Source organism: Thunnus maccoyii, chromosome 6 (assembly GCF_910596095.1).
Source record: "Thunnus maccoyii chromosome 6, fThuMac1.1, whole genome shotgun sequence".
Taxonomy (NCBI): domain Eukaryota; kingdom Metazoa; phylum Chordata; class Actinopteri; order Scombriformes; family Scombridae; genus Thunnus; species Thunnus maccoyii.
Genome location: NC_056538.1, coordinates 22,863,678 through 22,880,747, shown reverse-complemented (window position 1 = coordinate 22,880,747; position 17,070 = coordinate 22,863,678). Strand labels below are relative to the sequence as shown.

General features: G+C 40.3%; 2 protein-coding genes across 7 annotated transcripts in view; one reads left to right on the top strand and one right to left on the bottom strand.

The window, feature by feature from the left end:
- The window catches only part of lrfn1 (leucine rich repeat and fibronectin type III domain containing 1), a 121,383-nt gene extending 112,654 nt beyond the window's left edge, over window positions 1-8,729 (top strand). For 5 of the 6 annotated variants that reach the window (XM_042413127.1, XM_042413129.1, XM_042413130.1 and 2 more), the window contains 2 exons: window positions 3,396-4,791; window positions 6,868-8,729. In XM_042413127.1, the coding sequence (XP_042269061.1) occupies window positions 3,416-4,791; window positions 6,868-7,768 (2,277 nt within the window). In that variant the 5' untranslated portion in view covers window positions 3,396-3,415 and the 3' untranslated portion in view covers window positions 7,769-8,729. Of the gene's footprint in view, window positions 1-874; window positions 999-3,395; window positions 4,792-6,867 lie in introns of those variants that run through there. The other variant, XM_042413131.1, reaches the window with a different exon arrangement.
- A 3,461-nt stretch (window positions 8,730-12,190) lies between these two features.
- nkapd1 (NKAP domain containing 1) lies at window positions 12,191-16,742 on the bottom strand. The gene is made up of 6 exons (XM_042414347.1): window positions 16,635-16,742; window positions 16,275-16,351; window positions 14,011-14,099; window positions 13,713-13,853; window positions 13,449-13,502; window positions 12,191-13,174 (listed from the first exon to the last, which is right to left on the bottom strand). Exons 2-6 carry the CDS (start codon window positions 16,341-16,343, stop codon window positions 12,703-12,705), a joined length of 825 nt encoding a protein of 274 aa, XP_042270281.1. The 5' UTR covers window positions 16,344-16,351; window positions 16,635-16,742; the 3' UTR covers window positions 12,191-12,702.
- Between the last annotated feature and the right edge of the window lie 328 nt (window positions 16,743-17,070).

Here is a 17,070-nt window from a genome sequence, read left to right as displayed (position 1 = left end):
TTCAGCCGCTGGCTAAAATCCAATCAACATTTCATATCTTATTCATCATTACATGTTATTTTGAGGTTGTTTTCTGCAGGTCTGCAGGGTTTTTTTTTAACATTCGAACCTGTGTTAATTCAGTGGATTTTAGGATCTGGTATAGATCAAAACTTGAGCATAATGTTGAATGTCAGGTTCACTCATGGGTGGCTTAAGGGTGCAAATCTTCAAATTTCAATGAAAATGATCACTTTGCTATGTTCACAAGTAAATAGGGAGAAACTTGAAGTGGAGTTTACAAATAAAGTTTACTTACAACTACACGACACTTCAACTTATCAAACTCAGCGGCAGATGCTGATTTTTCACAACTAGCATATATGTACATACAGTATGTGCATATTTAAATGTGCATGCATGCATAGAATGTGTATCAGTGTAAGCATAGGTGTTGGTAAATGTGCAATTTTGTTTATTAAGATTTTAGTTTAATCAGATTGTTAAATTGTCAGAATGTGAATACATGGTTGTTTTAAATTAAATGTGTCTTAGTAATCCTCTGTGAAATTTGATGCTCCTGCATGACTGGACACAAAAAACCCCATAAACTATAGTTCACCTTGTGCTCTCTCCTGCTATCTACATATCGATTTGGTGGCCGGCACTAATATTAAGCAATAAAGCAGAAATAGAAATGTGAGGTAGAGCTGCCCTTTTCTTTTAATTTCCTCGGCCATTCATACATCTGTTCACGTTCCTTCTTACCTTCTCAGCACCCATTAAGATTGAGGCCTTGGCTGTTCAGGCGGCTCAACATCATCTTAATGCAATTCAAAGACCTACATTCTACACCAGAGTTGCCGTGGCAACAAAGTTTTCCCCCTCCCTGAGATGCTGAAAGATCAATAGAGTATCCTCGACGGTGTGGCAGGAAACGCTCTGGCACAGATGGTCCTCTGAGAAACCATGAGCTTTGTGGTCTAGTTACCATCTGAATAATAACACAATCAAGCAAGGTCACTATTATACTGAAATTTAACAAACACGGGCAACAGTTTTATATATTATTTCTCTCTCTCTGTCTCTCCATCACTATTATATAGGACTTTATTTAACATGAAGTATGATCTGCGCTTCTGTGGCCTGCTTTAATGTTATAACTCTCTCAGCTTCTTAAAAAGGGAAATTTGGGGAATTAATTTTGACAAGGCAGGCATACTGTGCTGCCAACAATAAAAGAGCTTTGCTAAATAAATAAATTCTCTCAAGGGGGTTGGATATGTTCCACCTAGTGTGTGTTTTTGCACAAGAAAATGGTTTAACCTCAGTATGAATTAACACAGAAAATAACTATGTGCATGTTGTTTTATCCTGCATGCATATTTTTTTAATAGATGAAGGAAGTGGACTTTAAAATAGTTAGGGCGGTTCTTTCTCACAGTTGGAGGTTATATTTTAGCCTGCAGAGTTAGAACAAGATGGTTGGAAGTGTAAACACAAACCAAGAGTAGGTGGGGGGCTGGTGTCTTTCTTAAACACACTCTGGTCTAATGAAATGTAGTATGAAGTAGAAGTAATTCAACTGCCAGTGTTGAATAAATTCGAGCAGCACCCTGGAAACGATCCCACTGATGGGAGCTTGTGCTTCAAGTTGTTCTACTTCCCTAAGAAAATGACATCACATAAATCCAGATTTTAATGAGAGCTCTGATTGGACAGAAGTGATTCATAGTAAATAAGGTGCCCTGTTGTCTGTCAGACAGTAGAAAGCCAGCTGTGTGTGTGTGTGTGTGTGTGTGTGTGTGTGTGTGTGTGTGTATGTGTGTGTGTGTGTGTATCAGAGATAGTGCAAGAGAGCGAAACAGAAAAGCAACTAAGAATTTTCTTTGCTGGCTGGCAAAAGTAACGCAGGTTGATGTAAAATGACAGCAATGCCCTCGCAATTTCTCACTTGTCACACTATTTTGAACATTCATAATAACTTGAAACGAAATGTGTTCAGACCAAGACATGGGTGAGTCTGTGTGCACACCAAAAAGAATGTACATAAGGTAAAGTCTGACAGAAGGAGAAAAGGAGCTTTGACATGTGGCATTTAAAATATTCCACAAATTTCACCGCAGGCATTTTAAATCAAATTAAATTTAGGACTATTGGTTCTGCGAGCATTTGATGCTTTTGCTTTGGGCAAAATGGGGGGACAAAATTGCTGGTGTTAAGGACGTCACCACCACCTCAACATGGTGGAAAGTAGATAAAGAGGTGCTAAAATTAGTCATGACAAATTGGATAAAGCATCAAAAACAGCGAAAATCAGACACTGTTTGTGTTTAAAGTCCACAGCCAGTTTTCGCTGAGTGAATCAAAATAATTATGCTGGATCTTAAAAAAATTATTGCTGTTGATTGACATATTGGATCTGACAGGGATCCAAGTTGTCACCCTGTGGGGTTGGATGGGGTGGCGGGTCGCAGAAACCCTTATGTCATTCTCTAAACCTAGAAAAGCGAAGTCAGTTGTCGTCCTTTCACTTTATCAACGTTAACAGGCTTTCTCATCAACAGTGAAGCTTAAGGCATTAGCAATCAAGATGGATGCCAAAGAGGGTAAAAGCGCTGGCAATGTGGCATCAGCACATCAACGTTTGTGCTCCACAGGGGTCTCTTATGGTTATTACAGCCAAGGATCACTTTTTACTCCTGTCACCACAGGCGTGTTCTCTCTGAGTCTGAAATCAATACCTCTAAATGGGAATCAGAGAATCAGAACATCCTCAAAACCTGAGAATCATTCAATAATGCCCCCATCGGATAGACTTGAAAACAAGCCCTATTTCCGCCGTTTCACCTTTATTTTTTGTTGCTGTGATTTACATGACAGGTTTCTGTCTAATTTTGCAGTACATCTCTGAAGCATAGGGAGAGCAGAGAGCATGAAAAGGTCATAAAAATCCTTGAGCAGTGCTGACAAGCGCCCTTTTCTACCTTTAATTCTCCTTGCTGATGTGGAATTTAGAGCAAGAAAAACACACAAACCTTGTTACATGATGGAAATGTATTTGCCAGAGTTAGCTAATAAAGGAAAAGTGTCCTGTGATCATTCAAAGAATTTTACGGTTCAGTGGTGATGCAGCCTGGTGGCACAAAAAATATTGTTATTTCCATTAAAAGGGTACAGAGACATGGGTTTCTGACAGCGTTGGTGCAGCCTTTCATCATGCCAGGTGCCATTATTTCAGAAAAGCTCCATTTCATTTTGTGATTGATACCTTGCTGGTATTCTCAGCAATTTCGGTCAGACTCTGGATTTTTGCAGCAGGCTCTCATAAAGGCTATGATGCTATTTATTAATTCGAAGATCTCTATTTTTTGACTGTGCATCTCTCTATTTCCCTTTGTCTGTCTCACTCACAGGACCTGGAAACTCATCAACAATGGACCGGCTGGTTCTGTGCGTGCTGCTGTGTGCAGCTCTGGTGAAGGGATACAGCTGTCCCGGCCGCTGCATCTGCCAGCACCTCTCCCCCACTCTGACTCTGCTCTGTGCTAAGACTGGCCTGTTGTTTGTGCCCCCCACCATTGACCGCAAGACCGTTGAGCTGCGGCTCACCGACAACTTCATAACCATCATCCGCAGGAAAGACTTTTTCAACATGACTAGTTTGGTCCACCTCACCCTGTCCCGCAACACCATCAGCCAGATCACCCCCCATGCCTTTGTCGGCCTGCGATCCCTGCGGGCGCTCCACATGGACGGAAACCGCCTGAGTGTCATAAAGAGCGACCACTTTAAAGGCCTGATCAACCTGCGGCACCTCATCCTCGGAAACAACCAGATCCACCAGGTGGCCCACACCTCCTTTGATGAATTTGTTTCCACCATAGAGGACTTGGATCTTTCCAATAACAATCTGCGCACCCTGCCCTGGGAAGCCATAGCCAGAATGACCAATATTAACACACTCACATTGGACCACAACCTGATTGACCACATTGGTGCTGGGACTTTCACGCTGCTCACCAAGCTGGTCCGCCTGGACATGACCTCCAACAGGCTGCAGAAGCTGCCACCAGACAGCCTGTTCCAGCACGCTCAGGTCCTGTCTGACGCCAAGGGCTCCAGCTCCTCCACTCTGGCTGTGAGCTTTGGTGGAAACCCTCTTCACTGTAACTGTGAGCTGCTGTGGCTGCGCAGGCTGACCAGAGAGGATGATCTGGAGACCTGCGCCTCACCAGAACATCTCATGGACAAATACTTCTGGTCCATCCAAGAGGAGGAGTTTATCTGTGAGCCTCCATTGATCACCAAACATACTGTCACTAAGCCGTATGTGATGGAGGGGCAAGGGGTGACTCTTAAATGCAAAGCCGTGGGTGATCCAGACCCAGACATTCACTGGCGGTCACCAGACGGCAAGTTGGTGCATAATAATTCCCGCACCATCCTGTATGAAAATGGCACCCTTGATATTCTCATCACCACTCTGAAGGACAGCGGGGCATTTAATTGTGTGGCATCCAATGCCGCAGGCATCGACACAGCTGCTGTTGAGATCAACATGATCCCCTTACCCCTGTTTGTTAACAACACAGGCCACATGCGTGAGGACCCTGGACTCTCAGATATCACCACCTCCTCCAAATCTGGCAATGACACCAAGGGCTACGACAAACAGGACAGGAGGGTAATGGTCAATGAGCTGACCTCCTCCTCCGCTGTGATCCGTTGGCCATCTGAGCGCCATATCCCCGGCATTAGGATGTACCAGATACAGTACAACAGCACAGCAGATGACACTTTGGTGTACAGGTAAGCCATGGTGAAGGGGGTGGATGGATGGGTGTAGGAAGGGAGGGGAGGGTGGTAGAGCAGGGACATGAGGAAAGGCAAGACATCTGGAGTTACCATCTGCTTAATGACACAACGGTCCATTACGGCAGATTGACAGATCCCAAAGATGCAAAATGATCAAGTATGTCCAAAAATAAGCAGAAACCCTATAGTGTAGTCTGTGGGATAAACTGAGGAGGAATATTTTTCTACAAATTAAAATGTATTGTAACATGCAGAAAATGTACAATTTTCAACAACATCTGAGCAGATTTTTTCAATCTGCTGAATAGATTTTTTGACCCCAGCACCCTGAAAGACTAAGAGGCCTTTTCAGCATCATTAAGGCAATAAACAATAACACGAGGGCCAACTATTTCACTACATGTAACTGTTTTGTATCGTTAGCAAGTGTCTGCATTAATTGGTTGCAACACAGAGTGTGATTAAATGTGGTTGTTTAATGATAGGCTTGGCTACAGTGGTAGAAGAAGTATTCAGATCAATAACACACACACACACAAACACACAAACTCCTACTCCTAAAACTAAAAAGACTCCATTAAAAGGATAGCCCTGCATTCACAATTTTACTTCTTAAATGTACAGATGTTTTAGCAACAAAATGTAGTTAAGTAAAGTACTTAATATCCTATATTATATGATCATTATAACATGCATGAACATGTAAGCAGTACTTTAATGTTGTAGTTGGTGGAGGTGAAGCTGATTTTAACTGCTTTATATACTTTTTGGTAGTTTTATCTATAACAATGCATCATATTTTAGATCATTTTGGATGTTAAGTCTTAATGTGAAACAGTAACTAAAAATGAATGGGAAAAATGAATTTATAAGCTTCTTATATATTTTTTTAATGTAAAATCTGGATCTGTAAGGTAACTGGTAAGCTGTCAGACAAATGTAGTGGAGTAAGTAGATTTTAAAAAATGTTTCCACCCAAAATGTAGTGAAGTAGAAATATAATATAGAAGTAGCATAACATGAAAATACTCAAGTAAAGTACCTTAAAATTGTACTTAACTACAGCACTTGAGTAAATGTATTTAGTTACTTTCCAACAAGTACAAGGTTTCCTATATTAGGTTGCAATTTAATGTATAAGTTAGGATGCAATTGTTAATAAAAAAGGCTAAATTAATGGAAACATAATGGAAATGCAAAATGAGCTCACCCTTTTTAAAATACTAAAGCAAAAACTACCATTTGTAGGCCTTATTAAAATACTCTTTTAAATATGAGAAAAGATTTGATGTGTTTCTTATCCAATATGTGACGCAAATGAACTGAATTTAGATGGAAAGTATTTCAGGATTCATGTATTCATGGAGCAAGTTAATAATAGTGGTCGACTTTCTTTTTTTTCTTCAGGTTTTTATCAGATATAATGAGTCGCTCTCCTGTATAATTTTCTCATCCAGTTTAGGCATGGAGCTGAGTGTTGTTTTGTCTTTAGGTGGTACATTATTACCTACAAATGATAACCATCAAAGTCCGCCTGTAGGGAAAAGGAACACGCTTCTAATTATATTAACGCCAATGTTGACCTGAAGACAATGCTTTTCTCCTTCGTATTTAGAGTCATGTAATCTTGCGGTTGCTGTCAAAATGTGACCTTAGGTATTCACACATCGAAACTGTCTCCACATCATGCGTCAGCTGTCCCGGGCCTGCAGCTGTTGTGGTGTATTTTTTAGACAGTGAGCCTCATCTGCCTTATTTATCACCTTGCAGTTTACCTTTCGCTTTTATTTTATACACAAAACCCACTGGCGCCATTTCTCACTGCTGTTTCATATTATAACATATTCTCTCATAAGTCAACTTTAATGAAGTGTTGTGCATATGTTTGTCTACCAGAATTAGTTATATTTAATGCTAGAACTGCAGTGGCCTTGTTGTCATTTTTGTTGTGTGCAACTCACACCTTTGTGTGATTTTATACACTTTATGCAAATCAGTAAATGTGGGCGTTGTAATTTCAATGATTAATCCTCTACATCTTCAACACCGCACTGTTTCTTTTCTCTGCAGAATGATCCCATCTACCAGCAAGAATTTCTTAATCAATGATCTGGCCGCAGGGCGGGAATATGACCTTTGTGTGCTGGCGGTTTACGACGATGGCATCACATCATTAACAGCCACACGTGTGGTTGGCTGCGTGCAGTTCCACACGGCCAGTGAGGTCAGCCAATGCCGCTTCATGCACAGCCAGTTCCTGGGAGGCACTATGATCATCATTATCGGTGGTATAATTGTTGCTTCAGTGCTGGTGTTCATCATCATCCTGATGATCCGCTACAAGGCCTACAGCAGCCCAGAGGACAGCAAAACCAAGGTCAGCTCCACCATGCACTCCCAGACCAACGGTAGCCAGCAGCGGCTACAGCGCTCCACCTCCAAGCAGCCTTCTGACGAGGGCCAGCGTGAAGCCGAGGCACCCAAAGAGTGCATGGCGCTGGTGCTGAGGGTGGACAACGAGAAGAAGGAGGATCCAGCAGCCACCACTGCCATCCTGGAGGTGGAGCTGCCTCCTCTGACTGTAGAAAAAATGAAGAGAAGAACCAGCCTGGATGCACAGCACTCCGGTCCCCCATCTGAGGACACGCAGACGGACAGTAGCCTGACAGGCTCCACCATGTCCCTGTGTCTCATAGGCCCGAATGCTGGCACCAATGAGGCTCCGAGGCTCAAGGACAAGAAAAGTTCCCTGGCCAACATGGGATTACTCCCTAATGAGCTGGCACGAACTAGGCACAGATTCTCTTTTGACGGAGGGGATTACTCCATATTTCAGAGTCATAGTTACCCACGCAGAGCGAGGACGAGGTGGCACAAGTCCACCAACCAGCTCAACGTGGAGTCATCACCGCTCGCCAACAGGAGAGTTACATTCAGCAGCACTGAGTGGATGCTTGAGAGCACAGTCTGAGGAAAGCTACACACAAACATACATGTAAAAACACAATATGTCGACATGCCATACGACACAAGCACACACTTTAACCTGCATACAGCAAACGATAAACACAAGTACATGTACTTACACATGCAAACTTTCTGTGAGTTGCTGGAGAAGAACACAGTCTCCCTTCATCATGCCTCCCCATCATACTCCCAGAGAGGTTTGTTGGCCATGTCCTTTCTTTATGCAGCAGTGCCTTATTCTAAAAAATGTACGAATGGAGGATGCTGCTCACTGTAGTCATAAACCTTCCTCTCCATCATTGCCTCCCACCCTGAAACGGGGAGCATTTCTTTTGGATTTTTTAATTTTTTTCTGTCTCTGTGACATGCCAAGGGGGTGTGGCGTTTGGATGTGACTGTTTATCTTTAATTGTTAAAAAGAGAAAAAAAGAGAAAAAAAAAACAAAAAACAAAACTTCATCATAACTGTAAAGTGAACAGCCAGGTATCCTGTTATGTCAATCATGTTTTGGGTTCTTTCAAAAAAACTTTTGCACAGAAGACACGAGATACGAGGACAAGTATCACCACCAGTCTATACAATAATAATAATTTCTAATGTTAGTATAGAGAGGATGGACCTGGAAAAACTGCGGATTCCTCTTTGACGGTCGGACTGTATGATGTTAAATATTGTTCCAGATGTGACTGTATATTAATCGGTACTGTATCTGGCTGGTCTAGATAAAAAGACAACAAACAAAAAAGACATATATAAGTATAATAAAACATTGGTGTATGTGTACTAACTATGTAAGTAAGTAAGTCATATGTCACATGACTTTTTACAAAGCATTTGGGTGTTGGCTGCAAGTTTTTACATTAAAAACCTGTGTCATCACACCTCTCCCCTATTTAGTATGTCAAAGTTTGGACCATTTATCCCCTCACGAAGGGTATTAAATTTTTTGTGTGGGTTAACTGTATCGTGTGTCACCAGTGGCGTTTTCTTCTTGCGCTTCAGAAGCAGCAGCAGCAGCAGCAGCATCAGCGGTAGTATGTGTCCACTGTAGGGAGTTGAGATGATAAATATTTTATTCCTGAGCACTATTTATAAGGCGTGCACTTCTGTGAAAGCTGCACAATAATGACCACAGAGCAGAATGGGGTGTGGGATGACGAGGGATGTGATAACTGGATTCAAATGCAACCAGCCGTCACTAACAAGGCTGTAAGAGCTGTTGCATCCCACTAGGGGGAAACAAAGCTCAGTTAGTGAGAATGCACTAATAATGATTATTAGCAGCATCCTGCATTTAAGATTCAGTTTTTCTTCAATCACAGCTCAAAAAGGCTCAACAACAGGGATAAGATATGACCAGGGTGGATGAGGGATATTTGTCTGTTGGTACAAAAGCCGCCTTCTTCCTCTGGTTATAGCTACTTAGCAGAGGCTGGGATGAAACTGAGCTGTGTGGACAACTGAGAGATAAAACATGGACCAGAGAGATAAGTCACAGTGGAGGTTTTCAATCCTTTTGAATCTCCTATTTGCATCCGCAGTGACAGAGGATTGAGTCTTAAGAAGGGGGTCAGCCCTTTCTTTTCCTCATCACCTTTAACCAAGCCATTCTCTGTACTGTGTGTATCAGCTTTTCACATAGCATGAAATAATGTTTTTTTTTTCCAGTTAGAAAAAGACTTAACTTCAGGGTGTAATGTCAGCTATCAATTTGTGGTGTGCTAATTTTTCAGCTGATGTCTAATGTGGAAATGTGCTGCTGACCATTTCTGTCTGCTCCTATCTGTAACTATTATTCATCCGAACTAACACGAAATCTGCTTAGGTAGGAGGAGACTGAGACTTCACCGGGGCTTCAAAATTGGCCAGGACAGCCAAGCTAGTGAACAGTGGGAGTAGAGCAAAGTGTGTTGTGTCTCATCAGCAGTTCTGAGTGACTGCAAAAAAAAAAAAAAAAGTGCCTTGACTTGGAGAAGGTGATTTTTTTTTCTATGTTTAATGCATAGTGATACGTGTTTGAGAATTCCAATCTGAACATGGTTTAATGCACATTTAGTTTGGAGTCTTATCCACAATAAACACAGTCTACTCTAAAATTTCACTACTCTTTAAATTATAGTCCAGCTCTGCAGAAGTTTAACAAGTTTTTTTCTGGGATTGGTTGATTTCATCGTTCCTAAATGAAAATATAACATCTGCACACTGATTTAAAACCTCAAATTTATTAAATATCATTAAACAAACAGTATTACCATCCCAATTTGATCCTCATGATACAAAATCCTTGAACCTACATGTGATGTTTGTACACCTATACTTTAAAAAAAAAACTTTATTATACTTTAAATTTAAAATAATTTCCTTTTAGCTTGTTTCTATTCTTCTAGCTAACACTGTGTGTGCCCTGAAAATTGAGTAAATGACCCATTACTTTATAGTGTCCAACTATAGCAAACAATTAAAACCATAAATTAGAATTCTGTTAATTTGGAAACACTATGACCTCAGTCAGCTCAACCATATGAGCACAATTACAGTGCAAACTCTCTGTCAGTCACTTTATTACTGTTTGAAGAGTCATAGTATGAAATCTACTTATATATTTAATTAATTATTACGTAGCAAGAAAAACAGGCCCAAATTGTTCAGTATATTTCCATAATATATTGAATACTGTGTCTTCACTAGGTATTTGCAGTCATAAGTCACTTTTGGATGTTCCCCCCTTTGCCAAATTCTTATTAACCTTGACAATGTGTTTTAAAACCCTCCGTCAACATTGATTTGACCGGCCGAATTTCATTTACTTTCTTCTTTTTCCAAGACACGGGCAGTTGCAGCCAAGCTCGACACAGCCCACTCTCTGCTGCTCAGAGAGAACACTTAGCCTATTGACACAGACTCAGCATACTGCTTCAGGCTTTTCCAGTACACACATACTTTCAAAATGGTTTACCAACACTTCCTTCAGCATCAGATTATCTAAAAATACCCAGATGGCACAGGCTGACTTCTTGTTACCAGGTTAGACGCTGTCAGTCTAAAAATTGTTAAATGTAGTCTGACAAGTGTGGTACAAAGAAACTGACCAGCGGCACAGAACATGATGTTAATATGGTTTGAATAGTGCTGTCTATAAGAATGTAGTTCAATTTGTATGTTCAGGGTTGTTTTTGTAGTTATTGAGTTGCTTTCTGAGGCTTAAAATTCACCCAAAGTACTACATTACCTTAGCAATAAGGCCATATGGGGTTGACAATCTGCTGCTCTTCAGCATACGATGAACTCTTGAGTGCTCTCTGACTTGTATAGTCATCAAGGGCAATTCTGCAAATCACTAAATATATTCACTTTGATCACGAATAGCAGCTTGTTAAGGTATATGTTCTGCATCATAAAAAGACAGCATGTTCAAATTGGGACAGGCCTTTGATCCGTGATGGCCTGTGGAGAGGAGAACGCCCTGTTTATTTCTATACAAACAGCCTGAATAAAAGAAAATAAAAAATCAGAAGACCTCAAATCGGAAAATTTTTCTTGTAATGGGGGTAATTTTGAGTATGAATTATTAACTTGGTTATCTAGACTTGCACTGCCGTCTCCTTACATGGCTGTATTTCGCTCTGACATGTGAATGTTATCTAAACAGACCGGTGGAAACTGGTTCTTACATTCATGCGGCAGTATGTTTACAAAATCAAATGAAAATGTCAAATCCATGACACAGGTTTAGACGTGTATAACCGTTTCTGTTTAAGGATGAGGCTTGCAATATGCTATATTTTTGTTTTGTCAACAAACCCCAAGAAAAGACCAAACAAATTACGTTTGTCTGTCTCCCGCTTCTTTCTGACTTTCCTTCTCTCAGTGGCTCTCAGCTCCAAGCCAAATGATTCATACTGAAGATGTAAATCTTTGAAAACAGGTCACAAATATATATTTTCATTTTTTTTTAAAAAAGGCTCAGTAATTTCCTATAACAGCTGGGCACTGTAGGTATTAGCTAACGTTACATAAACAGAAGTTTGTTGGGGACTATTTTCAGCAGTGGATTAATACACATTTTGGTGCTCTTGGTGATTATTTACAGCAACAGCGTAGTGTAAGTGGGATTTAATCAAAATAAACTACAGTGCTCATGTTCATGGTAATGAAGGAACGTGTCACCCAGTGCAACCACAGTGGCTCATTGTTGTGTTTTTAATTGTTTTTGGACAACAATGGAGCTCTATGGCATAGATGATAGAGGAGGCTTTGGCAATACAGAACATATTTGTTAATAGTACTGTTGGTTTTGGTCTTTTCAAGTGATTTTTCTGACAATAAGAAAAATACAGAATAACACCAGCTTTAAACTAAATATATGTTCAAACATTTTATTAAATAAAACCATTAAAAAAAACAAAAAACAGCAAAATAGATGTTTATTTTTCACCTATGACAATGTGCTACATACAAATATTAAAATTTACAAATCTAAAAAAAAAATGAGCAAATGCACATTCTATCATAATTGGTGAGACTGAGGACAGTTGCATAATTTGCCTTTTTTTTTTAAATAACAAAAAACAGTGGTCAATTCAAGTCTCTACATGAGGCACACAGTCTGAGATGAGAGTCAGTGATCAATCAGTGTGCCTGCAGCGGACAGAATTCTTCATGAGATAGGTGGTGGATACCCCTCCATCCCTCTTCACGCTGCCTCTGAATGCTGACTGCACTCTTGTGCAGTGCGCTTCGAGCCGCTGCAGAGGTGGTGAGATATTGCTACACAGAACGCCCACGGAGAGGACCGACAGCACAGGTTTGTTGATGTCTAACAAAGTATAATACAGACTGGCCCTGCAGAGAAAAGCCCTCTGTGCAGTAAAGGTGAACAAAGGAATCCGCAGTAGTTCTCCTGGCCGTTACCAGTCCTTTGCATCTGTGCGTGCATCTCAGTCTCCCGAACTATCATCCGAGCTCTCCTCACCTGCTGCTTTCCAGTTTTTCCTCCTCTTCTTTTTAGAGTCTAAACCTGAGTCTTTGTGGGAGTCCTGCTTTCGCCTTTTGCGACTGTGTGTCTGTCTCTCCCTTTCTCTGTTGTCATGATCATCGCTGTCCCCTGAGCTGCTGTCCTCCTCTCTCCCTCTGCTTTTTGAAGTTTTCTTATTTTTATGTCGACTTTTAGTCCTTTTCCTCCTCTGCTTGTCTTTGGTCGCACTGCTGTCATCGCTGCTGCGGTCGCTGCTCGTGCTCGAGCACGCCGCTCTCTTTCGTTTTCCTTCCTCGTCTTTCTTCTTCTTCTTTTTCTTTTTCTTCTTCTTTTGAGAGGATTTTTTGGAGTGTTTTGATAAGCTCGTTTCTGTACCAGACTTGGACTTTTTAATTTTGTGTCGCCCAATCTTCTTTGTGGAACTGTTTTTTTCACTAAAATAAAAACAAAATTAATGTTAGGGAGGTTTTGGTATGAAATAATGACTTAAAGGAGCAGTTCACCAATTTGACACATCAAGCTTATTTGTTTTTTATTTTTATTGTAAAATGTCCTCTGTGGCGCTGCGCTGCTTTGTGAAGTCTGAAGAAAATAACCCATGATAATGTCATCCGGGATATCCCAGCTTTGGCTCAGAGAACATTTTTAACAGAAAGGCTGCCTTATTAATTTCTTGCTTATTTAGTGCAGTGCTGCATATTTGCTTACCTGTCACTTATAAACTCCTCAGGATAAAGCTCCTTGAAGCCACTATGTCCCCATCTGTAATGTGAAAACATAATAAAATGATTGGTCAATTTTGTCTAAATATGGCACATTAAAATGAATAATTTCAATGAATATGCACCTTCGCTTACAATGATAAAGAAACCAATTAAGAGATTAGTCAGTTGGACATTTCTCATGTAATTTCACAAATTGTACAAAACACTCAAAAAAATATTCAGGTGAGGATTCAGTCGTGTTCTGTACCTGTCAGGATCATTGGCCTCAAATTCATACAGTTTGCGAGTCCAGTATCGAGCCTCTCTGTCATCATGGTCCGAGACGCGCTCTCTGCTTCGACTCTGGTCTCTAGATTCATCTGGCACTCGATCACAATGCATACGTCCCCTGGAAAACAACCATCACCTATAAATCAACAAGCAAACATACAGTAACAACAGCTCTCTAAACTGAGAGCTACATTATGAAACTTACTCCCATATGAGCTTTGGTGTCACTCTTGTTCAGGTGGCTAAAATTAAACTGGGACATTCTCTGTTCCTACCTTACACACTCCGTAGCTGGCAAATGTTTGTGGTGAGATGCTTGGACCTCCCAGCCTCGCATTTTCCACATCTCCATCTCCTCCTGGATCTGTCAACAAAAGTAAGTACATGAAAGTCCACACAGACACGGACACAAACACCCACACTCTCACACACACACACACACACACACTTGAAATGCTTTATCTGAATCCGCCAATAGAATTTAACAATACAGGATTCAAATATTTACAGAGGTTATATACATCCTTCAACACTTGGGGGCAAAGAAAACACCATCTGTCAATGGTAAACAACTAACAGGCAGTTCGTGAAAATACAGCAGCTGCCAAATATCAGTATTACTAATCTACAGTCATAATATAGCTCCAAAGGTGGGGCAGCCATTGTTATGCCTTAACTCTCATGTCTTGGTTGGAGAATACTTCTTAAAATCTCTATTACTTTCAAATGAACTTTATAACATTTAGAAGTTTAAATGAACAGATGTGCCTTGGTGTGTTATTCATGTGGCACAGTTACAATTTTTTCATTTCTAAGCGAATGTCTTGTGTGCTTCCATCTGTTTTTTGTTAATTACATCAGAGTATTTACATCTGCATCTCTGACAGGCAGCAGTGGCAATTAAATCAACAGTACAATCATGTTGTGCAGTAAGCTGTAACATTTCTAATCAGAATCAGGTGCACACATTGATGTTGGTAAGAGTGTGTCAGACAATGTCGGTGATGGTTTTCAGAGGGACATAAAGCATTGTTATACACTGTCACTGACTGTCACAGTACAGCAAAGGATAACCTCTCCTACAGCTGCTTTTCTGAACATGACATGAGACACAGAGTGGTCAAAGTCAACAGAGAAAGATGCTGAAAGGGGAAAAATTGAGGGAAACTTAAGGGATACTATTTCACTGTTTATTCTCAATTGTTCCACAACTTACAGTTATCATAAATTGTGATAAAAGCAAAATGCTGATTTAACTCCAATTTCAAATTTGTGAGGCTTTTATTCTATTTATGAAAACAGAACAAAAAGGATGATTTTACTGTTTTCCACACTAACATTTAACCAGGTCTGAAACCACTGCACTTACAGTCAACTTGTCAGGACGGGTTCACAATTTTCCAAGTCTGTCTTAAATCAATATTCAGGTGCCCAAATGAACACTGAAATAGGTTTTTCGTGCCATCATAATTCCTCCTCTTCTTATGGCCATTAGAAGATCCCTTCATAATGCACTTAATTAACTTTTTTGTCCACAGGCCAAATGGCTAGTGAATGTTCAAATTTTACCAGCCCCTCAGTAGATTACTATTATTTTTTTGGCTGGTGAGTGAAACAAATCTTCCAGCCACTTGCATATTTTACCAGCTTTTGGCTGCTAATTTTGTGCCCTGAATGTAAGTGATGGTAGCCAAAATCCACAGTCCTCTTTCTGTGCAAAAATGTATTCAAAGGTTTATCTGAAGCTAATATAAAGCTTCTGCTGTTCAAATGAATCAAATCAAGTAGATATCTTTTAACCTTACAGTCTTTTTAGTGCCAAAGTCCCTCTTTTTATTACCATACTTTCACCGCAGCTCAACAGGGAAACACTGTCCGAGGAAACACAAAGAGGGAATTTGATGCTAAAAAGACTGCAAATGTGGTAGTTATCCACTTGATATGACTAACTCAGACTGCTGAAGCCTCATATAAGCTGTGGATTTTCAGCCCCCATCACGCATTTGAAGGGGATTTTTTAATAGCCAGTATGAACAGGAGGAATAAAAACCTCTTTCAGTGTTCATATGGACACCTGACTGATATTTTTAAGACAGACTTGAAAAACTATCAACCCGTCCTTTAAGTGGATCTGAATACTTCTTCCACCACTGATGAAAACAGAACAAAGTGGATGATTTCACGGTTTCCCAGACTACATTAAACCGGGTCTAAAACCACTGCACTTGCAGTCAACTTGTCAGACCTGGACTAGATTAACATGAATACCCTCAGAAACTGTTTAAAGCCCAGTTTCACATTGGTGGAAACAACAAAGGGGCGATTTCACTGCTTTTTAACCCAATGAAGACCACATTAGACCGGGTTTAGCTCAAAAGCCACTTCGACTTGCCAAATGTGGACTCGATTACGCGGTCAGTCTCTCTCTCTCACTCACAGACACACTCACACTCACACTCACTCACTCACTCACACACACACACACACACACACACACACACACACACACACACACACACACACACACACACACACACACCTTGTTGTGAGCGTCTGTGTGGCGGATTACATTCCTCAACAACGTCTTGCCCAGCGGCTGCTTTGACATGATGACACCTGACATGAGACAAACGACAAACAGAAATTATTTATAGAGAAAGCGACCGTTAATGAAATTAAAGTACAGCGACAACACTGTAGTTGTATAATACTGTTATAGCACACTTCCCCCTTAGCCTATAGCTCGCTAGCCAATATAGTTGGATATTCAGATACAACAGGAAAATTCAAGCATCAAGAATGAACCTATTAAAAATCCACTACGTGCATGTTGTAAACATACCATTAAAAACTACCACTATTCTGTTTTAATGATTTTGTGAGAGTGAACATGCTGTACCTTTGAAAGAAAGTAGCTCTCGAGAATAACAACACACGGTTCACAGCTTCTTCTTTCACTTCCGCTTACGTCTATTTGTTCTTCTTCTTCTTTTGGTTTGATTGGCGGTTGGCAAACAGCTTTCGGGAGCATTACCGCCACCCACTGATCTGGAGTGTGCACTAAAGTTATACCCTCTAATATTTCTACTATACAAAGAATTACAATCAAAACAATAAACACAATAGTCATGATAAAATAAATTAAAAGGAACCAAATGAAAATAAAACAATAATACTAATATTTATCGGGTTCTATTCATCAGTCTTGTTGATCTTGAATACTTTTTAAAAATATCGGAAATTTTGCTCTCCAGTCTTTTTTAGTGTATTCTTTACAACTTTTCTCTCTGAAACATACTTCTGGCAATACAATAATACATAACAGTACTTAACAT